The sequence below is a fragment of the Sapajus apella genome, unplaced genomic scaffold, assembly GCF_009761245.1.
Source record: "Sapajus apella isolate SASKATOON/1434 unplaced genomic scaffold, GSC_monkey_1.0 scaffold176, whole genome shotgun sequence".
Classification (NCBI taxonomy): Eukaryota; Metazoa; Chordata; class Mammalia; order Primates; family Cebidae; genus Sapajus; species Sapajus apella.
Genome location: NW_022437116.1, coordinates 243,578 through 270,251, shown reverse-complemented (window position 1 = coordinate 270,251; position 26,674 = coordinate 243,578). Strand labels below are relative to the sequence as shown.

The window sequence follows — 26,674 nt, the reverse complement described above, 5'->3', positions numbered from 1 at the left end:
GCCATAAAGAAGCACTGGAGACTGGATAATTTATAAAGAAAAGAGGTTTAATTGGCTCACAGTTCTGCAAGCTTTACAGGAAGCGTAGTGCTGGCATCTGCTCAGCTTCTGGTGATGCCTCAGGATGCTTTCAGTCACGGTAGAATGTGATAGGGGAACAGGCTTGTCACGTGGTGAAAGCAGGAACAAGAAAGAGAGAAGGAGGTGACAAACTCTTAAACAGCCAGATCTCATGAGAACTCACTCACTATTCTGATGACAGCACCAAGAGGTGGTGCGAAACCATTCACAAGAAATCCATCCCTATGATACAATCACCTCTAATCAGGCCCCACCTCCAATACTGGGGATTATAATTCAACTGAGATTCCGGCAGGGACAAACATACAAACTATATATGCTCTTCTCATATTTGCTAATGAAAAACTCATTTTGGTTGCCTAGAACACACAAATGATATTAGGACCTTAAATAATCCAGTTCTCAAATGTAGAACCAGCCTAAAATTAAGACTACAGTTCTCTAAATAGCAAAAGAACAAAATTCATAAAAGATACAGTGATAACATAAGGATAGCAAAGTGATTATTCTTTTTTAAAATTTGCAATATATTACATCGCTATCACAGCCTGCCAATAACTGACATCATTTATGAGTTTGTGTATGCATCGATAAGTCTGTTTTCAATGAGTTAGCTAACCAAAATTTAGTACCAAGAAAAAAGTGGAATGTAAGGAGCAATATCAGGAAGTCAGCAGGAAGACTGCTGTTAACTGGCTCATTTTGGTATGCATCATTATTCGGTCTCACGAGAAAACCAACGAGAAGCACCATAAAACAAAGTGAAGTACTACAAATGCCTTGAACATGGAATTTTTGGCAAACTCTTTATTTACCTAAGCCTTCATCCTCCTTTACTATACCCTACTCAATAATCGATTCTTGTTACTGATTAGCCATGATACCTGGTGATAGCCATAATTACTCATCATAACTTGTTTAATAAAACATGCTTTCTGCCCTTAGTTGAGCTGGGAATTTATACCATTTGAGATTTTGTGAATGGCAAAACAAATTATTGACCCGAGACTGAGATCAAGGGAAGGCTGCAGGAATATGGTTGTTGCTGCAGAAGCTGCTGATCTTGAATAAAGACTGAGACTTAAGAATAGCCATAATTGACAGATACTAGTTACTGTTTTAAGTATATATTTTATTACAATATTTTACAATATTAGTATTTCCAGGGAAACTGAGGACTTTACGTCCTCAGAAAGAGATACAAGAGATACAAGACTCCTGTGCCATTCTTAATGTGATATAATACCCTACTATAAATTCATTTTTCAAGAATGATGAAGGATAAGCATTCACTCATTCATTCAACAATATTTCTTGAGTGCTCACTCTATGCCAGGAACTGTGCAGACGGAGATAAACAAAAGAAACAGTTTCCTTATTCACAGAGTTTACAGTCTAGTGGCAGAAGTGGTCAAAATATCAAGTAAATATGTAAATAATTAAAATAATTATGAATTGCAGTAAGTCTAGGGACTATGGAACATCAGGTTTCTAAGGGAGCTTAGAGTTCATCAACTCAGGAGTCCAAATTCAGCTGTTTTGATGGGGAAGACAGGTATCCCTGTAAGACAAGAAGCATTCTAGCAAATAAGACAAAGTCATTAAACAATTATAGAAGTGAAACTGACCTGGAAGTTTTCAACAATAATCAAGAAATGGGACTAATTGGCTCAGGTGAGCATGAAGAGCTGCTAAAATTGACACACACAGGAGACTATTGATGACTTGCAAGAAAAATACAAAGCTTATTTACAGCTTAACTATATGCAAACAGTTTCATCCTTTGACACTTGGGGCTATAAATAATTTTCTCTACAATTTAAAATGTGTGTACCAAACAAATTCCAGGGGGGAAAAAAACTATTAGTCATCAAAAAAAAATCCCATTTAGCACAACGAAAAAAATCCCCATTAACCACACTTTGGAGCCATTTAAAACAATAGATCCTACAGTTTCTTTCAAGATGATCCGTTTTGGGGGAAGATTAATCATTTCACTCTTTAAATGTATGAACACTATAATGTTTACTTGGTTCATTTCCTCATTCAGTGACAGGTACTGTTCTAGCCTCTGGGATATAGTGGACAAAATCTATTCCCCATACAGTCTAGTGAGGGAGACAAACAATGAAAAAGGTAAATGTCAGGAAGGTATAAATACTGTCAAGTGAGATAAAGGTTAGGGACAGAGAAGGACCATTTTAGACAGAGTGGCCCAGGGACACCTCTCTGAGGAGGTGACACTAGAGCAATAACCTGAATAACATTAGAAACCAAATGACTTTTTAAAAATCCAGTTCAATTTAATACATTTCAGTGACATCATTTACAAACTTCGTATCAGTGCTAATGAACTTTTTCTTGGTAGATCACAATTGAATGACTCATGAAATGAAGGTATACATTCATTCATTCTGTATAATAACATTCATCTGTATACTAAATGATCTTGGTATAAATGTTTCTTGCTACCTGGACCCCTATGCAATAGATTTTCACATAAATTGGAGCCTGCTGTTGACTTTTAGGGGCCAGTTGAATCAAAATTCTGTGACATCATCTGCAATGGAAAAGTAAAACAAACCTTTCTCAAGGAATTACTGCATGTTGTCACTATGTTTTACTGTAAATGGATGGGGCACCTGCCCTCCAAGAATACATTGAGAAAATTTGAATACTTCAGACAAACTGAATAGGACCTGGAAAGTGAAATCAGTAACAGCCTTAGACCATTTGCTCATACATGACGAAAAAAAAAATACCGGATCTTCCATCAATTAATGTTAACCCTAGAATAAATCAAATATTGAGAAACCACTTACTGATTTGGAATTATTAAAATAAAGATAAGCCAAGCCTATATTTTAAAATAATTGAAAGGAAATATAGTGCTATTACAGTATTCAAGCATTCATAGAATTAACATGTACAGTTTTGTCTGTCTACGAGTAACCCCGGAAGGTCTACAACATAAACATTTGTAATTTCACTGAGGTACAAATTTGAATCCATATGCCTTGTGTTTAACTTTTTCATGAATCTGTTTGTTAAAGATCTCTAAGTCTACTTGCTATTAGCAGACTTTTGTGTGTTTTTAATCTAGGAACATGACAAACATTATACCAAGTACACAACTAGGGGTTGATAAACATACAATGCAACAGTTGCTGAATAAATTGAATAGATTAAGGGCTCGGGTAAGCTCTTTATAGAGCACCAACCTCCTTAAATCTACCTTCTTTTCACCTTCCTTTCTAGAGGAAGGCACTGCACCTGACCTGCTCACATTCAGAAAAAGAATTCCAGTGTGTTTTGGATTGGCCATGGTTACTTGTGATTCTTTTTTTCTTTCCATGTTGCTTTTCCTGAGAAATCTCCTTTGCTTATCACCTCTGATGATGTTGTCCTAATTGGGAAGTAAGGTTGTAGCTACTTGCTAATAAAGCACTTTGATCTTCATGTGAAAGTTGTTACTGAAGATGGGATCTCCTGATTTTCAGACTATATTGTCTAATGCTAAAACTCAGAAAACACATGTTCAAGACACATTTAAAACATTACAAAGTGCAGAAGGTTCCCAGATGTATAGTGCTGACTGTCTCCTGAAATCAGCAGTCAACACCTAAAGGTACCAAAAAGAAAAAATGTGAGACTTTCACTTCTTTGCAAATGCTCCTGGGCAAAGAAGAATGAAAAATCAGAACACAGATCTTCAAAAGGCTGTTTCAATTGATTATTTATGATACTTTGAAACTCAGATGTTCTGAAATGTCTATCCTACTTACTGCTCCATTAGGATCTAAAGTCAAAAGGCTCAAATCCTTATTACATACTACTCAGTCATACTATTTGCTTATAGTGACTCTCTAACTCGTTCTATCATCTCATTCTGTCCCTGGAAAGGACAAAGTGAATGCAAGTTTGGGAAGAAAGAACAAATGGCATGCTGTAACTCATCTCCACTACATACCCTGCACATAGAAAGTGCTCAGCAGTTGGTAAATTTCTCCAGGTAGCAATAATTCTATAGATAGCAACATCTTAGTAGGTGATCACTTTATCTTCATTTATGGTAACATTTGTAACCATACTGTTTATTTCTTGACTAAGAAAGATCTGCAATACAGCTCAGGCTCTTTGGAGGCCAGGTCAAGAGATCTCCACCCCTCCACCACTTATGAGCTGTGTTACCTTAAGCAAGATTTTTAACCTCTCTGAGTCTGTTTCTTCATTTTTTAAATGGGCCTAATAGCTGTACCTACTCAGGGTTATGTGGACATTACATGAAATACGATAAGGGAAGTATCTGGCATAGTACCTGACTCACAGTATAACAAATATTTTATTTATACAACATATATATCTAATAATTATCAGCGTTCATGACAATAGAATTAAAAAGGCCTAGTTCAAAAAGTGATCATTTTACTAGGTAATCTTACTGTAATGGCATCTTTGTGAGGTGACTAGGGAGAGGTCAGTGAAGAAAGATCATTCCAACTTTACATAAAGAGCAAATGGAGCTGAGAGTTAATTCTGTTTCTTAGGAAAAGTCACAATGGTGGTTACTAGAAAGCCAGAGGTAGAACACAGCTGTTGCTAGAACAAGGCCACATTTCTTCCTCTGTGGAGGGAAGAGCAATATATGCCCAGGAGATAGCCAACAAGAAGGATCTGTCCTATATTTAATGACCATCCATTACTCGAAAGGCAGGTTCCGAGAAGTGACGAGAGGTTAATGAGGTTAACAAAACCCTATAAGGCTGATTGCAAAGATAAAAAAACACTTGAGTAATGTGTAGAACAAGTGAAAAACAAATCAAAATTTTTAAAGGAAGAACTAACTTCACACTATTCAAGATTTGCAAGGGCTTACAGGACAAATATTTCAGGATTCAAATTCTGGACGAAAATAATCATGTGTCTAAATGAAGCAAACTGGCACTTGCATAGTCCTGAAAATGTGACTGTGTCGTCAGTTTTCTTATTGCTTCAAAACACTTGATCTTTTTCCCATTACTTTGGGGATCTCAGGCATCCAAAGCAAGCCTACTTTTGACAAGCAATTACCAGGGCAGATGGGAAAATAGCCACCCTACCTCAGGGTGAGTGCCCCCATTTTGTTTTACTTGAAACATCACTAGCCATGAGGAAAATAATCCTGCTTAAAAAGCTATCTGCATTTTCAATAGCACCACCTTTCCCAGAGTCCTAGAATGTTGATGGCTAATGCTCCCAGCTGCTTTTAATGTTACCCACTTGGTAGGCATTATTTATTTGGGCTAGTGACCAACTGAGTAGGATTAAATCAGCCTGCCATATTAAAGAAAAAACTAATGAGGAGATTGTATTAGGTTTGCATATGAACATTCACTGCATTTGAATTTTCAGAACATGGAAACAGGTTTATGCTATAACATTGTTTTCACAGTGCTGTACCAGGTTAGATAATATATATCAAAAATAGCATGTGTTATAAGGAAACTCCAAACATACCTGGATATTAGAAGTTCCAAATGCATTTAAATTATAAAATCCCAAATGGTAATTAGATGATAATATATAAAGGAATAATGGGGTTAGTGTGCATAAATTAAGCATTTGAGGACTATTCATTTCGTCTTCCTGATCACTATAGGTACTGTTTAATTCCATAAGAGAGTCAAGTATCAAACAAAACACTCCTGATGAGAATGTCGTAATGCTCAATCCAGAATGTTGGCTTCTAATAAATAAAGTGTAAGGCATCTGTCACACAAGAATCTCAATGTAGTCACTGAAACCCTTGCCTGAAGCATTGCCATAAGCATAGGTTGCAAGAATCTTTGGGTTTATTTTGTTTTTATTTTTTGAGACAGAGTTTCACTCTTGTTGCCCAGGCTGGAGTGCAATGGCACAATGTTGGCTCACCACAACCTCTGCCTTCCGGGTTCAAGTGGTTCTCCTGCCTCAGCCTCCTGAGTAGCTGGGATTACAGGCATGTTCTACCATGCCTGGCTAATTTTGTATTTTTAGTAGAGATGGGGTTTCTCCACGTTGGTCAGGCTGGTCTCGAACTCCTGACCTCAGATGATCTGCCCACCTCAGCCTCCCATAGTGTTGGGATTACAGGCGTGAGCTACCGCACCCGGCCTGAATCTTACAACTTCATATTTTAAAATATTTGAGTTGAAATTCTATGAACCTGTCTTGAGCATGTGCTGTGTAAATTAGACACTGGGAAGGACACAGAGAAGAAAATCACACAGTTCTTGCCCTGGAGTGGCTATCTAATAAAAAGACAGACATCTATAACTGTCATCCGAGACCAGTTATGATGTGTGCAATAATACAAGTATGAGCATTCTATAATGAGAATAATGAGGATGGGGGAGAAATGGACACTTATTTGGGACAAATAAATTGTACTAAAGCATATTTCCATTTTATAATCTCTGAATTTGAAGACACTGCAGTTCATCTTGTAGTACAACCACCCCTTGGTCATGCCAGTTTCAACATGACCCCCCAAACTACAGTTGTTGCAAACCCTTTTCCAGAGGTTTATATGGAAGAGTTAAAATTCATGCCTGACAGATTTTATAAGGGTGAGATTGTGAACCGGTGGTTGATTTGCCTGCCTGTATATGGTTTATGCCTCCTGCCTCCCTCTCCAGTTCATATGCCTTAATTGGCTGTGTATGTTATGGCCTTGCTTTTCCTAAAGCAGCAGTTCTCAATGGTTTGTCTTGTTAGAAATGTAAATTCTATGACCCAACACCAGACCTACCAAATCAGAAACTCTGGGGATACAACCCAGCAATCTGTGTTTTAAGAAGCCTTTCCGGTGATTCTTGTGGACAGTTAAGTTTGAGAATCACTGATCTATAAGAGAAAAAGATTATCAGACCGGACTGAGGACCAACACCACAATCCCAAAATTACACTCTAAAGAGAAGCCCCTTTATTCACTTTGTGATGGTAGTAGTAACAGGAACATCACAAACCCTTTGTCCTCACTATTCAGAGGAATTTGCATTCCAGTAGAGACCCCAGTAGCTACAATTGTCAGGGGAATCCTCCAGTCACACATATGCGACAAATTTCTACCCCTTGGAGACTTGAACCAACCGACAATTCAAAGAGGAAATTACAGGGCTTCAAACACTAGTGAGCAAAGAATTCATATAGCCTCTCCAAGCCCAGTCCTTCACAATGCTACCTTTTGACCAGAACTGTCAGCTGTAGAAAGGACTTCATCTGTTCTTATGGAAAAAACAACCTAACCTGCCCACCTGCTGCTAGATCCCCTGCTGCCTAGGTCCTTGATTTTGAATGTTACCCTTCAAAGCCTGCCTATGCTCATGTTAGCAACAAAAGCAAATCGTTATCACTTTTCTAGCCCCCTGAGTCTCCGTTTTCTTTCGAAATACTTTAATCAGAAATACAATGTAGGAAATTGCATCTTCTTTCAACAATTTAGTTTTCAGCCTTGTTTTTCCAACCAACTTTTGTGCTTGAGGTTAATGTTGTTGCCCGAGGTGTTAAATGAATATTGGAGATTTGACATCGAAGACAAAAGACAACAAATAAGGGAAGAGGAGAATGGAACCAAGAGTTGATTGAAGGCTAGGAATAATTTGACTATTCCATGAAAATAGCAAATACAGAATGAATTAGACCTTTTGCATCAGAGCTGTCTAACAAGCAGCTTGTTAGTTAAATAAGGCTCTCAGTAAAATGTATTCTGACTTGCATTTCCCAAGATGCCCTGTTCTTCAGACCAAGCTCCAAACACCTAGAGGATTCAGCATTTAGTTAAAGTGGAGAAGCAATTCCTTTGGGGTTGCTGCTTTAGCAGAGTGACAGCAGGTAGACAGCTTGGCAGCAGCCTGTACTCTCAGGAGAACAGGAAAAAAGACACTTGTGAGGGGTGATATTCCCCATGCATGTTTTTAAGGTCACATTGGATATGCCCATCTAAGTTCAAGTTATCTTGCTCTAACCAACAACAGCAGGGAGAGGTTCTTGTTTTTCAAAGATTCAACCAAGCAAAGCATCCCATCCATGTCTGTGAATCAAAAGAAAGCCCCAAGCAAAGACAGCAAGTATGCAATGCCTGCCATTGAGAGTACAGAAGAACATACATATAGACATACCAATCCAACACAAAGGACAGTTACGCTGAGCACATGTGCAGGACCAGCTTCATGACAGTCCAGACAGTAGCTTCTATCATCTTGCTTGAAAGATTCAGAAGAGTTCTATATATTATTCAATCGAAAAGATTTCAGAAAAAGACAGATTTTTAAGGAGCAGAACTCAGGTTGAAGGTAGTTTTGATGTGGCAAAAATTTAAGAGCTCAAGTTGCTTCCCCATGGCAGACCAAATACTGGCCAAGTAGGGCTAATTTCAATGGTGATTTGAGGAAGCCAGGGACTCTCTGGAAGAAGAAACAGGGAGGGCACCGTAATGGGAATAAGAAATATCACAGAAAGCAGGACTGTGGCAGTATCAAAGGCAGGCCCTCACCACACATACCTCACTACTCAGCTAGGATCTAACTTTGGAAAAAAAAAAAATGAATTATACAGGCTGCCTTAGATAGAAGAAGCATAATCAAAATAGTTTATATAAATAGGGAAGAGGAACTATATTTTAGTGACTGTGGGGAATCAGGAAAAACAAACCAGATACAAGACTACCATCCACAATGATTAAGAAAATGGAATTTAGAATCTGGGGGTGCACAAAATGGCAGTTGAGCTGAACAAAGTGGCACAACATGCCACACTTCCAAAGAATATATATGAAGGCTTCCTAATGGCCATTTGGAGACGATGTAGCCTGCCTGGGAAAGCAAGTACACTCAAGAGCTTTCTTTTTCAAATGGAGACTTTGCCTAAAGAGTAGATTTTTCCTAAATTTCTGCATGCAGTGTCAGTCAAGATTACTGCAAATTAAAATGAATACTTTAATACTGTCCTGAAGTTTAGACAATTTACACTGACACTGGATGACTGATACTGTTCAAAGATTACAGTAAGTACTAGTAATCCAGGAATAAAAAGACCTAAGAGTTATTCTTGTGAAAAATGGATGACATGGAGTGTGTAAATAATGGGAGCAAATGCAGCAAGATACAGGGAATCTTAGAACATTTAAAGTCTAATATATTACAAAGGGAGTTCAATACTGATAAATGTAGAATAATAAGTTTTATGGGGCTTTATCATATGCTGTAAGTTTGTGTGGATCATAAAATATGAGGAATAAAAAAGTAGGGGAGTTGAAAGACAAGTCTCTGAGCATTATTTATGAGTGATGAAGAGTGAAATGAATGAAAAGAAGAACAGGTAGACAATGTCTTGAATAATGATGACTTTGATGAGTCGTTATCACACAAATCTGTGTGCTTCATAAAACATGAGGAATATTAAGAAGCAGACGAGTCAAAAGACAAGACTACTCAGAATGAGATACAGAACGAAGAAAGAGAGGAATACAAGGGAAATGCACAGAATAATGATAACTTTTATGAGATTTTCACTCACCAGCCTGGATCCTTCATAAATATAAGCCATATAGAAAATAAAAGAACACAGAAAGAAGAGACAGGTCTGTGTGTGTGTCGTAAAATATGAGAAAATAATGCCAACTAGGCTTGACAAAATAAAAACAAAAATAATTGAGCCTAGTACATCCGTAGAAAGACACAATGTCTACATTAATGTGAGCAAATAAAATGAGTGAGTTTGGAATTGTCTTGCCAATGGGGAATCAGCAAGCACCTAGGTAGGTGTTATTGTTTTAAAGGCCACCTTGTTAACTGGTGGAGGGTTGGCAAGGTAATAACTAACCCCCACCAGACTCCCAATGCAGCTACCAGCATTGGGGGCTTAGGAAACAATGCTTAACTAATTTCTAAATTGTTTGGTATCACTACAGTGTCTTCTAGCCCCCTTGGAACCAATCCCTATGTAATTTGCAGGAGATTTTTCTCAGCTTGTTTCCACTCAATCTATACCTACCTTGTCAAAAGTTGTTCTGTAAAGACATCTAAGAGGTTACTGTATAAAACCAGAGATGTTTTATTTTCATTTCTTGTTACATTGGACTTAGAACCTGGGACCAGATCAGTCAGAATTAGATCAAAATCCAGAATTCAATGACTTCAAGTGTCTTCTCTATTAGAACAAATGGGATTTCAAAATGATACAGAAATTGGAAGAATCAAACATGGCAAAACAAGTGCCAATATGCCATTTGCATGCCACTCAGAACCATTATTTACATAATTCATAAAATGGACAGCTCACTGGAAAGAAAGCCACTGATCTATGTCACAGAGCTATGAATGTTGGTCTGAGAGTTCAGAAAATACACAAACACTAATAGCAACAATTACACTCGCTTACCTTTGCATAATACTTAATGGCTTGTAATTTGTGTTAGGGAAGCCCTTACATAGAACAGTATAAACCCTGTTAGTATAACTTATAACCAATTCCTCTGATTGAAACAGAATTTAGTGGTGAGGTTTATTGGCTAAAACATATACAATAAACTTTGGCTGGTAACCACCTGTAGCTTATTCAAAGGTGTTTTTCTTTTTTCAAATGATGTTTGCGGCCATGAGTCTTTACATACTTCCCTTTACTTTCTTATTCTGTTAAAGGAATGTATAATTCCAGGGTAAAATGATTAGGGTTACTCTGAATAGCCATGTTTGTCTGAATAACATGGCCCCCTTAAATCCAAGATTGAGCTGCCCTGGATACCCAGAATCCCACTTGGTTAAAAAAGAAAAAAAAAAAGTGACATTGATGCCCTAGGAAAAATCACCGACCTTGCTCAACCTTCCTCAACTCTGCCAGCTCCAGCTATAAAATTCATGTCCAAGAGCTCAGGGCTGCCAAGACTAGGATTAAACTCTGGTGAAAAAACTGTCCCTTCCTTCCCAGATAACGGCAGACCAGTGAAAAAAAATCTTTGCTTGGGATTTGTCCCAGGGCACTCTTCTTAACTGCCAGCCTCTTGAAATTTGTTACAGCTTGTCAGCCAGGCTAGGGCTGAAAGTCTTGTACATTTTAGTGGACTATGTCCCTGAAAGAGAGACCCATTTAGGGACGAGTTTGATGGAGTTCCATTTTTTAGTAGGGATGAGACTCATTTGTTTAAAGGGAAAGTGTCTTGAAATATTTTATTTAAATTAGGCAAGAAAAGCAGCGTATCATTGTCAGGGATCACATCTCTTTTGCAGACTTTAACTTAAAGTGTACTCAGCTAAATTTGTTTGGTTGGTTGTCTGGTTGTTTTTCCAGAAAAAGGCACTTTGGCAGTGTGTATCAGGAGGCTTAAAAATATTCATACTATATATTTAAATCCATAGAAAATGCACGCAGCAAACTAATACTGCTGATTACCTCTGATGAGAATGCCAGGAAGTAGTAAAGAGGTGGTCAGCAGGGACTTTAGTCTTACCTTACAATATGTTTATGTATTAACTAATGTAATTAACTTTAATTTTGATAACAGAAAAGTATCCTTCCACAACTAGGACTCTCTCCCAAGGAAATAAGAAATGTAAGGCAGAAAAAAATAAAAAAACAGCAAAATGTCCTAAAATCAGTAGTGGGTTAAGCAAGTTATAGGATACTAATTTAAGGGTATATTGTATAATAACAAAATGATATATTAAGGAATTTCTAAATACATTGGACAATATTAGTAATATGTTTTCAACCTTAAAATATCTGGATTGAGAACCATACCAAGTATGATCCTGATTTTGATGGGTTTAAAAAAAAAAGACATCCCCTCCCCAGAAGGTTATTAGTTTTCTATTGGTTCGTGAAATGATTGTTTTCTTTGTTACACTTGACTGTTTTCCAAAGTTTCTACAACTTGACTTCTGGAATCTAGTCTCAACATGCTTTTCTGTTTGCCTTTGGTCTTGTGTTGCAGGCGTGCCTGTGTGATTAGAGGCCAAGTGGTGGCCGTAGATGGAACTCCTCTAGTGGGAGTGAATGTCAGTTTCTTGCACCACAGTGATTATGGGTTTACCATCAGCCGGCAAGATGGAAGGTACGTCAGTATTGTTTCTCATCATTGTAGGGGCCAAATACTGACTTCTGGCCAGGGGTAATACTAGGGCTCAGATGATACAGGCATGGTATGCCCATCTTCAAACTATATCTCAAAAAGTCATTGGTGATATTTATTTCCTCTGTTTCCTAATTAATTCAAATCGAATTCCTCTTCTAATCCTTTTCAAGTCTTCTTGAAACCCAGGCCATGTGAAAAGTTGTCTATCCTTTATCTAATTCCATCTACAAATGCAACTTCAAAGTTCATTGAGTTTATACAAGTGATAAATAAGGAACCATGGAACACATAGGCTATTTTTCCATAGTAACCCCCAAATATTTCAGAAATGAATGCATCCAAAATATTTCCTCCAAAAATACAGAATTCAACCACATGAATTAAGAAGTTTTTAAAATGTGTCCTCCCTAGGCTGCCTATTTAACTACTGGCTGCAACTGATGGACAAGCCTGGCCAGCCTACTTAATTACAATGATTTAACCTGAAGCACCAACCACTAGGCTGCTCTCTAAGTGCTTCTCAAGGTTCTCTAAGGTCTGGGAAGTAAGACCTTGAAGTAAAACCTTCTCAACCTGGAAAATGATTTGCTCATAACAACATTTTTGTTGCTGCCATTTAAACAGACATTGACTCGGAATATTAAATCAATAGGCCCATGTGTCCATCTCCAGCTTGAAGGTACCTATTTATGACTCTCAGGAACACTGTAATAATGGCTTTGAGGCACCCTAGTCTCCAGGTGGCTACCCTCAAAATGTCCTACTCATAACAAGCCACTTCAATAATCACACACCAAAAAAAAAAACAAAAAAAAAACCTGTTGGCTTGGAGCTTTATCACACTGTGAGAAACTATCTCATTTCAAGAACCTACAATCAAACCTTATTAGTCCTAGCCACATCAGAAATGTTAATTGTTCAACTTGGGCTGTGCTGGATTTATTTTTTCAAGACCCTGTCAAGAAAGTGTTTATAAAAAATTAGTTTCGGGGCCGGGCGTGGTGGCTCAAGCCTGTAATCCCAGCACTTTGGGAGGCCGAGGCGGGTGGATCACAAGGTCAAGAAATCGAGACCATCCTGGTCAACATGGTGAAACCCCGTCTCTACTAAAAATACAAAAAATTAGCTGGGCATGGTGGCGCGTGCCTATAATCCCAGCTACTCAGGAGGCTGAGGCAGGAGAATTGCCTGAACCCAGGAGGTGGAGGTTGCGGTGAGCCGAGATCGCGCCATTGCACTCCAGCCTGGGTAACAAGAGTGAAACTCCATCTCAAAAAAAAAAAAAAAAAAAAAAAAAATTAGTTTCAAAAGATAATAACAAAGAGTTTTAGCCTACTTAAGAAAATAAACTGTTCTTAAGGACTTTAGTAAATTATATAAATTACATATAAATTATATTGCTAATTACTAACTAACCATCTCTATATGATAAGCTCAGCAGAACTACTTTGGTAGCACACACATGTATGTACACACATATATGTACATATATGCACACACACACACACACACACATATATATATATAAAAAACTGTATTTCCTTTCAAATATTCTATCATCGGAGTTCTCTATTAATTCAAATGAGTCTTTCTCCCAATTAGATTAAATAATGGAATTTTGGTAGTGAGTGCACTCACCAGTAACTGGTGCTTAAAACTAGCCTCACCCTTGCAGACATCTTCAACCATATGCCATAAATTAAAAAATGGGTTATTTCTTTAAATAGAATATGCCCTTTGAGACATTTGACTTTGACTTCTCATGGAGGCCTGAGAAGCCCTCATTTTCAGCTTTCATACAAAGGTTTCGGTGAATTATTTTATATTCACGCAAGATCCTAAAAGCATCTTGATACCTAAAGAGTCTAAAAATTTTTGTTTCCAGTATATAGCAAACATTAAAGAGAGTGATCTTTGCTGTAATTTTTCTGTCTTTAGTTTTAAATGAAATGCCCCAAGATGCTCCTCAGCTAAGCTCACGGTGAGAACTGAGTTTATATAGATAACAGATGCTAGTCAGAATCAGAATCCCCTCTGGCAGTAACTCCCCTCAGGCTCCATAAAGGTGTAAGCATTCAAAATATAGGCCCCAAATGCCAACCAGATTGTTCCACTGTCATTTCTTGGACATAAAGTGACAGTGTGATGAGAGTTTCCATTTATATGTCTCTGCTAGTTGCTACCTCAGTTTGAGAAAGTGCATTTCAAAAGTAGAAAATCATAAGAAAAACAGACCTGAGGTCAAAAGAGTATAGAAAGACTGAGATTAGCATCTAGATACCTAGTAGACAAAGTGTGGTATGAGAGTTGCTGATAGGGTCCTCCAGTCCGAGTCTGAAACCCTCCAGTCTGCCACAGTGCTTAGAATTCTCACCAGTGGTATCACTGCTTGGGGTGAAGCTATCAGCTCTCTCAAAGTCCCCGTTGAATGAAATATGTCATGTGGGATGTAGAACTATTTACCCCCATTATCAACTACTTGCAAAAGTAAACTGACAGGATTCCCCAAAGAACCAGGAAAGGTCTAGGTCATGGGACCAAAGTAATTTATTCTAAGCAGAAGGAAGGCAGGTGGTGAAAGACTGAGCCCTTTAAAAGTATGAAGAGCTTAGATACTCACGTAGAGAAGGGCCTACTTAGCAGAAAAGAAAAAAGCCTATTCTAAAGGAAAGGTGAATGCTTATGAGTATCTACTGTATGTCAGACACTTTCATGAATGTCATTCCTTTTCCATCCTCACAACCATCTGAGATAAATATCATTATCATCCTCCCCATTTGTTGCATGAGAAAACGTATCCAGAGTAACACAGATAATAAGAATAGAGTTCAAGATTTAAACCCAAGTAACCTAGCTCTTTTCTTCTATGATTTACCACATTCGACTTAGATATATAACCTGTACTCACAAAAGTGTTGAAAGAGAACTATTTGTAAATAGTTCAGGCAACGATAAGCAAAACAAGTGAAGTGACAACATTCTTGGAAGGTTCTTGAGAAGCATTAAAGGTCTCAAGAACTTTGTTCTGAAGATTAGAAGATGAAGAGAGGGTTCCCTTTGATTCTCCTCAAGGCAAAAGTTTGTTCATTTATGGATACCATAAGGCAGAGAGAGAGAAGCATTTTGCATAGGTATCAATACTCTTCCATCTACGGATAGGACTGGTTGGACTTATGTATTGACAACAATCTCCAAACAAATAAACCTTCTCCCCTTGGGTCTTTTATATACACTCTCATATGACTTTACAACCTGTTCTTAATGGCCCATACAAAAGGAGGTGATTTGTGGTAAGAGAAATCCCAAAGAAGTAATCATTTAGAGAGGTTTCTATTTGGCATTGGAAATGGTTTAGATGAATCTCTGGCCACAGTTCCACCTTCCACCTCCATGTCAATTAATGAGTCGGCCAGGCAGTGTTTACTGTGCATAACTGCTAGGTGGAAGGTGAGAAGTATATCAGTCAGGGCTTTCCAGGGAAACAGAATGACATAGATATAGATATTGATATGAATGTATTGAGAGAGGGATTTATTCCCAAGAATTTGCTTATACAATTGTGAGGATTGGCAAGTCTGAAATCCATCAGGCAGGCTAGAAGACTGGAAACTCTCAGGAAAGAGATGCAGTGATCTTAAGGCAGAATTTTTTCCTCCTCACAGAAACAGTTTTGCCCACCCACATTATCAAGGACCATCTCCTTTACTTAAATTCAACTGATTATAGATATTAACCACATCTCCAAAGACCTCCACAGCCATACCTAGATTGGTGTTTCACTAAATAACTCAGAACTATAACCTAGCCAAGTAGAGATATAAAATGAACCACCATAAGATGCCTAGGGGAAGTTCCAAGGAGACCTTAAAAATCAGTATCTGTGGCCAGGCACAGTGGGTCACACCTGTAATTCCAGCACTTAGGGAGGCTAAGGCAAGTGGATTGCCTGAGGTTAGGAGTTTGAGACCAGTCTGGCCCATATGGTCAAACCCCATTTCTACTAAAAATTTAAAAAATTAGCCGGGCATGGTGGCATGTGCCTGTAATCCCAGCTACTTGGGAGGCTGAGACAGGGGAATTGCTTGAACCAGGGAGGTGGAGGTTGCAGTGAGCAGAGATCACGCCACTGCACTCCAGCCTGGGTAACAGAGCGAGACTCCATCTCAAAAAAAAAAAAAAAATCAGTATCTGCTCATGGAAATAATCAAAAGCTGACCTATAGTTGACCTGAACTACAAAAAAGAAAGAAAACATATGGCAAATTTAGTAGGGCAATGGATCTGATTTGAGAAGAAAGATAACATTTGTTGAGTCCCTGCTATATCCTTGAACCTTAAGTCTTTATCTCATTCATTCATTTATAGTAGCCACTAAGAGATTATAGAGGCTTTGTTTTACTAATGAGAAAACTGAGTCTCAGGAAGTTTAAATAACTATCCCAAAGATACAAAATTCACAGGGCAGAGCTGGGATTCAAACCCAGTTATATATGAAACCAAACCCACATTCTTTCTACAAATCAAGATGCCTACCCTGTCTGTGTACTCTTTCTAGAAGTACAGAATAAAAGTTTTGTTTGTTTGTTTGTTTGTTTGAGACGGAATCTTGCTCTGTCACCAGGCTGGAGTGCAGTGGCTCCTGGGTTCAAGCAATTCTGCTGCCTCAGCCTCCCAAGTAGCTGGGACTACAGGCGCACACCACCATGCCCAGCTAATTTTTGTAGTTTTAGTAGAGATAGGTTTTCACCATGTTGGCCAGGATGGTCTTGATCTCTTGACCTCGTGATCCACCCACCTCAGCCTCCCAAAGTACTGGGATTACAGGTGTGAGCCACCGCACCTGGCCAAATAAAAGTTTTTTTTAAAAAAGAGAGAAAATAATTTCCAGGCACCTACGTTCTTTTCTGGATAGTTTATTTAGTTTTCATGTTTGTGTTTGTTTTTTGTTTTTAAATAAATAAGCACTTCAATTTTGAGTCAGGAGTCAAGATTTGGGTGAGGCATATAAACTTGCCCAAGGACACATACTTAAATCCACATAGAAGGTGAACTAGAGGAAAGGTTTCTTGACAAGTAGTGTCAGATTTTCCCTACTATACTTGCCTTAAACTGATCCTGTATTATTATGAATTCAGACCCTCTGTCTTAAACCATAAACGGTTTGAGTTTTCGTTTTTTAGTTCAAACCTAGATTATTTTCTGTAGCTAATGCAGTTCTTCCAATCCTCTTTTTGGAAACTGCCTTAATATTAAGCTACTTCACTGAAAAAGCAGCAATAAAAAACATGGTATTATCCATCCTTTGTTACTGTTCATTTATCTTTATCTGCAAGATTTCTGCAACAAGACACGATTGGTAATACTATAATAAATATAATAAATGTCATATGAAGAGAGTGGTGAGATGTCCATAATTAAGTCTGATTCCCTATCAGAGCTTTTTATCATTGAAAAAGTGTTTTGCTGAAAGATCTTTTTAATGCAGACAATTGCTTACATCTCTCTCTTGTGGATTTAAGTTGCCTTGAATATTAAGGAACATCATATTGCCCTTTATCCATTTTTAACATAAAATGATAATAATTTATCATTATCTTACTTTTTTACATAGGATTTTATGCTTTTCCAATGCTCTCAAGTACATCATCTCAAAGAAATTATACTTAAAAGAGAAGTAAGGTAGAACCATCTAGTGCTGAATGCAATGAAATCTGAATCCGTTCAGCTCCAATGCAATAGACTTGTCATAGACCACATCTAGAGATAGACAGAATTACCTTACAGCAGAGGTAGACTTGCTTTGTCATAGATAGAGAAGGACTTGTTGGTGAAGTTGTGCAGGGTTCATTACAGGCTGTCTTACAAAAAGAAACAGAAATCCCTTGTGGAGCAAACCAGAAATCTTAAATCTGGAGTTCAAGTAGACTAGGAGGCCAAAGAGGGTAGTCAAATGTAGAGGGTTCAGGCATAGCTGAGTTCAAAGAAATTTTCCCTAACAATTGTCCTCTGCTGATATCTTTCTCCAAATGCCATCTCAAAGACATTATCTGGTTTCTGACACTATGTTTGTGACCCTGAACAAGATATTTAACCTTTTGGCTTCTTACTTCTCTTATGTTACATTATGGGATTTTTTTGAAAATGAATAATGCATCATTCTCAAAGATGCTGCTGAATGTTAAATGATCATCTTTCTGTTATCTTTAGCACAAGGGGAACAGCAGTGTCAGAGTTGGCTTTGCAGAAATGCATGTGGTGATTTTGTTTAAGATAGTGTTAAAATTGATTTACAAATTTTGAGGGACTATCAACTGGTGACATGGAATTTCTTCTTAGAAGACTACGAGATAGTAAAAAGAAGCCATCTATGGAATGAACATACTGCTAGAGGGAATTTATAAAATAGACAATATAAGTGGATATAGTTGAGTCTCCCAGAAAAGGAAAGGGTGCTGCAATTAACCCATTTTTTAACTTCAGTTTTTTTTTAATTTTTCATTTGATTGCAACTGTCTTCTGTTTTTTCCTTCTCAGCTTTGACCTTGTAGCCATCGGTGGTATCTCTGTCGTCTTAATCTTCGACCGATCACCTTTCCTGACTGAGAAGAGGACACTCTGGTTGCCTTGGAATCAGTTTATTGTGGTGGAGAAAGTCACCATGCAGAGAGTTGTAGCAGACCCGCCATCCTGTGATATCTCCAACTTTATCAGCCCAAACCCTATTGTGCTTCCTTCACCACTCACATCATTTGGAGGGTCCTGTCCAGAGAGGGGAACTATTGTTCCTGAGCTGCAGGTGGGTATAACAGCCTTTGAATGCATAAAATAATAATATCATGGAGTGGTCAGCAGTGTATAATACCTAAATTCCTTTTCCTATTCTTGTTGCCAGCCTTATAATGTGCTGCCCTGTATTTGTCAAGAGAAGTCTTCAAATGCTTTTCTGGAACGCATTTTTAAGATGATTGGTCAGGGCATTATAACGCTATCTGTGGCCATGGAACAGAGAAAGATATAAGTAGCTTTCATAAGAATTAAACACCAATCTTTGACCTAATAAACTCTGTGCTCTAAAGAACAAAGCTGGCTGGCTTATTATTAATAACAGTACAATCCATGAGCTTGGACTGTTTGTGATTCTGAAATTAAAGCTCCTTAAGAAATCTATTTTTCTTCTATTGTCTAGTTTGTATCCATTGTCATTTTTCTTAGAAGACGTGACAGCTTCTGTTGTCTAGCTGTGTACAGTAAAGGTAGTTTTCAAGCCTGTGCAGTTTTTTTTTAAAAAAAAAAAAGCTTTGCTTCTGAATGTCCAAGCTTTATAGTCAGGAGAAGACATTTTTGAACCTTGATATTTTAACATTCCTGCGAATTATTCTGTATTGAGCATTCAATATTGTCTTTTCAATATTAAACCATTCAAACAGCCATAGTACAATTTCCTCACCACATTATAGAAAAATTTTAATGATAATTAAATGTGGAAGCCACCAAAATGGACTCATAGGTCTTACAGATCCAGAAATCAAGAAGTAAATGGATGCTCCAAGATAGAATTGATCGTTCTTTTATCATAACACCACCCACCAACTCTTAGCAGTGCCCAGAGAATACCAATTAGGAAAGGCTCACTCAAAAATACTGCTCTAGAAGAAAAGCAGTCCAAAGAGTTACCCCTTATCTTTTCTATTGCTTTTTGCTTAGAAAGGAAGAAAAAACAAGACAGTGTTTAATGATTACATTTGATTGGCACATCAATCCCTTCACAGATGTCATTAGGCAGTATGGGTCTTCTGTCAGCACAAGTGTCCAGGTGATCTAGGATTGCATGTTTTCTTAGGAAAATGAACTACTAAGTTGGTGAGTGTTATACTGTCCTTCTCTATTGCACTTCTGTTACCATCTGAGAAGACAGCTGGTGGACAGCTCTGGTACCAAATGGCTAATGTAGAGGAAGAAAAACTGGGCAAAGGTACACAAAAGGGATCGTGTCCTCAGAAACAGGAGAAAGACCAAAAATCCTGGACAATATGAGCTACCGTATGTTTAACAATCAGTCTGCTATGTGCACAAGTTTGGAAAAGTAAGAGGGGACAAGATTCTGAGCTAAAAATGAATGAGAGCATGAAAATATCTACACTATTCACGTCACCTTAGGTGTATTAAATAGAATGGGCTTTTTCTTCAGATGTCTTTTGAAACATGAAAGTCATGGAACACACAATTCAGTTTTAGTTACTACCTTTGGTTATTTAACTTTATCTGATAAGCAAACAAGTAATAGCCGTTAATTAAAGAAGCCAAGTGATATTTTTACTCTGAGACCAATGTTTAGTGTAAAATTTGCAGAGGAATTAGTGGGGGTTATTTGCTTCTTAGTCACAAGTGACACCTTGAAGAAACTTGTTCCCAGCCATTGGTACATCCAGGCACAGAGAAATATGTAAGAAAAATTTGATTAAAAATTTGTCCTCAGGGTCATTTCAAAGCTCCAAGGAAAACAAATTTGATGGCATCAGTAAAGATTAATTCTAGGGAAACTATAATCTTTGTCGTAAAATATCACTTGCTGGGTCTGCTTCTGGAGTTCTTCCTCTTAGAGAGCCTAGCCTGAATAAGGATTACAGCAATGGTTTAATGATATATGACTTAACACCACACAAGATTTTGTGTATGTATATATAAGAAAAAGACCCCTTAGTGGAGCCCATAGTGCTGAATTGCTTGACATTCAGCGGTATGATCTTTTCAATTCCTACTAAGCAGTTTTTTGGAACACGATTGAAAAGCTGAAATTGTTCCTTACACAATCTTTCCTGGCAGAAAAAGAAAAAATAAAAGCAATCCTTAAGGTTGGGTCTTATGTCCATGCAGATTTGGTACAAAATTCAAAACCTGTGATCATACAGTCTCACGAAGATTCAAGAACAAATGCCTTGACATCCTTAGACCTGTTTAAGCTCTCTCCTTTGGCATGTTTCAAAGACAACAAAGCATGCAATATCCTCATCTACCTGTGACCACTGATAAGAGCCTATTTGGCTTCTTTTTTTCTTTCAGGTTGTACAGGAAGAAATCCCCATTCCTTCCAGTTTTGTGAGACTGAGTTACCTGAGCAGTCGCACCCCTGGGTATAAAACCCTGCTTCGGATCCTCCTGACACATTCAACGATTCCTGTAGGGATGATAAAAGTACACCTCACGGTAGCTGTGGAAGGGCGACTCACACAGAAGTGGTTTCCCGCTGCAACTCATCTTGTCTACACATTTTCTTGGAACAAGACGGACATCTATGGACAGAAGGTTTGGGGCCTGGCAGAGGCTTTGGGTATGTTGAACTAATTCTATGTAAATAGCAGTATTGCATGCAGAGAACAGAAAATACTTGTTGCATACTAATTTGTATTTGGAATAATTATTGATTTTCTTCTATTTAAAGAATCTAAGGCATTTTTCATTTAAACACTCCCTTGGGGCCAGTTTTGAGTTCCCTTTTGACACATTTTTGCTTCAAAAAGATTTTAGTTCCCCTTTCATGATGGCTGCATACCAGTGCAATCATGCAATATCTGACTTGTAACTGTCTCCAGAGCTGAATGCTGCCTTCTAAATGTGACCTTTGGTGTGGCATTCTATAGGCCATGTTTTTGGATTTGACATTTAATCTGTCATTTCTACTTACAGACTACAAAATTCTAACTTATAGCCATCTCCACTTATTATCTTTTATGTCTAAGATGGTTAGACTTCATTAACTTGTTACTTCTGCAGGTTAAATAAAAAAAATCATCCTGCCTTCCTCTTCCTTTTGATATTTTGTGATCTCAAGACTTTAAAACCTAGAACCTTATAGATGGCAGGGACCTTAAGAGGTCCTTTGGGCCTATAGTTTTCAGATATTTAATTCTCCGAAACAAATGACATTTTTTAAAAAAATGAGGCAGAGATAGATTTGCCAGTGTTTTATTTTGCCAAGTAAGAATATTTTTATAAGGACTCACTATACTATACTATTCCTACCACTACCATAATTTAATAAATGAGGGATACCTTAATATCAGAAAAAGAAAAAGTAGTCTGTTTTAAGAAATGATGGTAAGCAATCGAATCCTGACATTCAGAGAGAGACTAACACTAAACTTGTTATTTCTCTCACTCTGTAGAAAACAGAGAAAACTTCCTAAGGAACTTGATACAGGTCTGTAGACCTGCAGTTAGGGATCCATTGATCCTTGTACCTTCAGGCAGTAGCTCATGTAAATCGCCTTTGGACAGATGAGAAGAAGATTTTAAAGCTCTCCAAAAGAGACAGACATCCTCCCTTGGAAGTGTCTATCATGGTCATTCCCATAGAGCTGACCTATATTTCTTAGACTACATTATGTCAGTTTTTTTCTTCCCAGAGTAAGAGACGGAGAGAGAGGGAGAGAGAGAGGAGAGAGAGAGAGAGAGAGAGAGAGAGGGAGAAACTAATGACTCTTCTCTGCATAAGAGACCCTCATAGATTTAAATAATTAACTCATCTATCTATCTGTGTTGAACTTTACTGGAATGCAAGGAACATGGACAGGTTCATATTTCCTCAATAAATGGGAAATTATTGCAAAGACATACAAGAAAATAAGAAAGTACAAGAAATCCCATCAGTAGCCTCACAAGCTGTCCTCAAAATCTATGGCCTTGTTCAGGATGCATTGCATTTCTAGAAGGTCAGCATCTGCTCTGTCATCTTAAAAACAGCTCAACTTTTTCCAAGTCCACTGCTTCCCACAGTGGTGACTCAGCCATACATAAGACTGACTTCATCTCTCCTCCTGCCCTACTAACTACCCTCTTCTCTCAGCTCTTCATGTTCTATGATCTGCCACCTTCCTGTGTATCTTGTATTCAGGTTCCTATTAGAGAAAATATTGTATTGTGTCAGCCATTTACTGTGCAGTCTAGAACACTCTTGTAAGACAGAACTTTAACATTAGGCTACCATGAAGGTTGCTGACCAGCCTGCAGAGTCCTCCTCAATCCCTATTCTATGAGTGTAGTGGTTATGAGAACAACTCTGGAGCCAGACTCCTTCCCTGGGTTCAAATCATTCCTTCTCTACTTACGAGCTGTGTGACATTGGGTAAATTACTTAATCTCCAAATGCCACAGTTTCTCCATCTGTAAAGTGAGTATCATAAATATTATGTTACTCATAGGTTTGTTATGATATTATGATTAAATGAGGTGAGTAACATAAAGTGCTTGGCACATCGTAAGCGCTCAACACATGTCAGTTGCTGGTATTGCTTTTATTCAGTTTTGTGGTGGCCAGGGTACTGTGATCACATAGTATAAAGCATGGAGTCTATGCAGGTATTTGTTGCCTCAGCTTCTCTAAGAAGGGTGTTGTGAGTATAACAGACACTTTGTGCTTATTCTCCATTTGCCGTCCCTGCCACCCACCCCCCACAAACACACACGCATAATCTTTCTATCCTTCTCTGTGTTGAGAGGCTGGCTTCCATGGACTGCATTCCCTGAATGCCTTTGCCCTTTAACTTCCCACTTGATTTGGTCAATGAGTGGCACCATCTGGAGACTCTAGAAAGAGAACAAGGTCAGGGTACTTATCCCTCTCCCTGCTTTCCTGCAGACTACATTAGACAATAGCAGCTCCTGTCTAGTAGCCCCTCCTCCAAATCCCCATGCTGTCTCTTGCCTTCTGTGTCATCATTCCCTCCTCTTCCCCCTACAAGTCCAGAAGGTTTAACCAGTTATGCCAGTGCTTAGGTGGCTCTCCCTTCCTTGATAATTCTCTTACCTCTGCCCATGCCTTAATTCGAACTCTCTGTGGTGAACATTTACAAGCGTGACATATCATTCCTGCTGAAAACCTCACTAAATCATACTGAAGGCCTCAAATTCCCTTCTCCATATTATCCTACAGCAATTGCTTCCCTAGGCAGACAATCCAAGATTCCTCTTTTTTCTATAGGTCCTCATTTTCTAATTCTTTTATTTATTTTTAAAGTTTTATTTTAGGTTCAGGGATATGTGCGTAGGCTTGTTATATAGGTAAGTTCGTGTCACAGGGTTTGTTTTACAAATTATGTTGCCACCTATCTACTAAGCCTACTACCCAGTAGTCACTTTTTCTGATCCTCTCCCTTCTCCCACCCTCCACCCTCAAGTAGGCCCCAGTGTCTTTTGTTCCCTTCTTTGTGTCCATGAGTTATCATCACTTAGCTCCATGTTGAGAACATGCAGTATTTGGTTTTCTGTTCCTGCATTAGTTTGTTAAGGATGATAGTCTCCAGCTTCATCCATGTCCCCACAAAAGACAGCATGTCATTCTTTTTTATGGCTGTATGGTATTCCGTGGTGTATAAGTACCACATCTTTTTTATCCACCCTGTCATTGATGGGCATTTAGGGTGATTTCATGTCTTTGCTATTGTGAATAGTGCTGCAATGAACATTTGTGTACATGTGTCTTTATGGTAGAGTGGTTTATATTCCTACCCAAAGAATGGGATTTCTGGGTCAAATGGCAATTCTGTTTTTAGATCTTTGAGGAATTGACATACCACTTTCCACAATGGCTGAACTAATTAACGCTCTCACCAACAGTGTTGAATTGTTCTCTTTTCTCTACAACCTCGCCAGCATCTATTATTTTTTGACTTTTTTAAAATTTGCATTTCTCTAATGATCAGTAATACTGAATTTTTTTATATGCTGTTGGCCATATATATGTTTTCTTTTTAAAAGTGTCCGTTCATGCCCTTTGCCCACTTTTTAATAGGTTGTCCATTTTTTTCTTATTAATTTGTTTAAGCTCCTTGTAGATGCTGGATATTAGACCTTTGTCAGGTACATAGTTTACAAATATTTTCTCCTATTCTGTAGGTTGTCTTTTTACTCTGTTGATAGTTCCTTTTGCTGTGCATAAGCTCTTAAATTTTATTAGATCCCATTTGTCAATTTTTGCTTTTGTTGTGATTGCTTTTGGTGTCTTCCTCATGAAATCTTTGCCCGTTTCTGTGTCCCAAATGGTATTCCAGGGTTTTTATAGTTTTGGGTTTTACATTTAAGTCTTTAATCCATCTTCAGTTGATTTGTGTATATGGTATACGTAAGGGGTCCAGTTTCAGTCTCCTGTATATGGGTAGCCAGTTATTGCAGCACCATTTATTGAATAGGGAGCCCTTTCCCCATTGCTTGTTTTTGTCAGCTTTGTTGAAGATCAGATGGTTGTAGATGTATGACCTTATTTCCGGGCTCTCTATTCTGTTCCATTGGTCCGTGTACTGTTTTTATACCAGTACCATGTTGTTTTGGTTACTGTCGCCCTGTAGTATAGTTTGAAGTTGAGTAATGTGATGCCTCCATCATTTTTCCTTTTTGCTTAGGATCACCTTAGCTATTCGGGCTTTTTGTTGGCTTCCATATGAATTTTAGATCTTTTTTTTCTAATTCTGTAAAGAATGTCATTGGTAGTTTGAATAGAAATAGCATTGAATCTGTAAATTGCTTTGGGCAGTATGGCCATTTTTATGATATTGATGCTTCTTATCCATGAGCATGGAATGTTTTTCTGTTTGTTTGTGTTATCTCAGATTTATCTGAGCAGTGTTGTAATTCTCTTTGAGAGATTTTTCACCTCCCTGATGAACTGTATTCTTAGGTATTTTATTCTTCTTGTGGGAATTGTGAATGGGAGTGTGTTCGTGATTTGGCTCTCAACTTGGCTGTTGTTGGTATGTAGGAATGTTAGTGATTTTCATATATTGATTTTGTATCCCGAAACTTTGCTGAAGTTATCAGTTGAAGGACCTTTGAGGCCAAGTCTGTGGGAATTTCTAGATATAGAACCATGTTATTTGCCAAGAGGATAGTTTGACTTCCTGTCTTCCTATTTGGATGTCCTTTATTTCTTTTTCTTGCTGTATTGTGCTAGCCAGGACGTCCAATACTATGTTGAATAGGATCGATGACAGAGGGCATCCTTGTTATGTGCCAGTTTTCAAGAAGAATGCTTCCAGCTTTTGCCCATTCACTATGATGTTGGCTGTGGGTTTGTCATAGGTGTGTCTTATTATTTTGAGCTATATTCCATCAATACCTAGTTTATTGAGAGTTTTTAACATGAATTGGTATTGAATTTTATCAAAGCCTTTTATGCATCTATTGAGATAATCAAGTGGTTTTTTTCTTTAGTTCCATTTACATGATGAATCGTATTTATTGATTTGCCTAGGTTGAACAAACCTTATATCCTAGGGATGAAGCATACTTGATCATAGTGGATTAGCTTTTTGAGTGCTGCTGGATTAAGTTTCCAAGTATTTCTTTAAGGATTTTTGCATCAATGTTTATCAGGGATATTGCCCTGAAGTTTTCTTTTCTGTTGTGTCTCTGCCAGGTTTTAGTATCAGGATGATGGTGTTGGCCTCATAGAATGAGTTGGGGAGGAGTCCCTGCTTCTCAATTTTCTGGAATATTTCCAGTGGGAATGGTACCA

At 38.0% G+C, this 26,674-nt stretch overlaps 1 protein-coding gene across 2 annotated transcripts in view; it reads left to right on the top strand.

The window, feature by feature from the left end:
• TENM1 (teneurin transmembrane protein 1) overlaps positions 1 to 26,674 on the top strand; it is a 355,328-nt gene that overhangs the window by 193,931 nt on the left and 134,723 nt on the right. For both annotated transcript variants that reach the window (XM_032268248.1, XM_032268247.1), the window contains exons 13-15: positions 12,029 to 12,148; positions 18,703 to 18,964; positions 21,229 to 21,496. In XM_032268248.1, the coding sequence (XP_032124139.1) occupies positions 12,029 to 12,148; positions 18,703 to 18,964; positions 21,229 to 21,496 (650 nt within the window). The remainder of the gene's footprint in view (positions 1 to 12,028; positions 12,149 to 18,702; positions 18,965 to 21,228; positions 21,497 to 26,674) is intronic.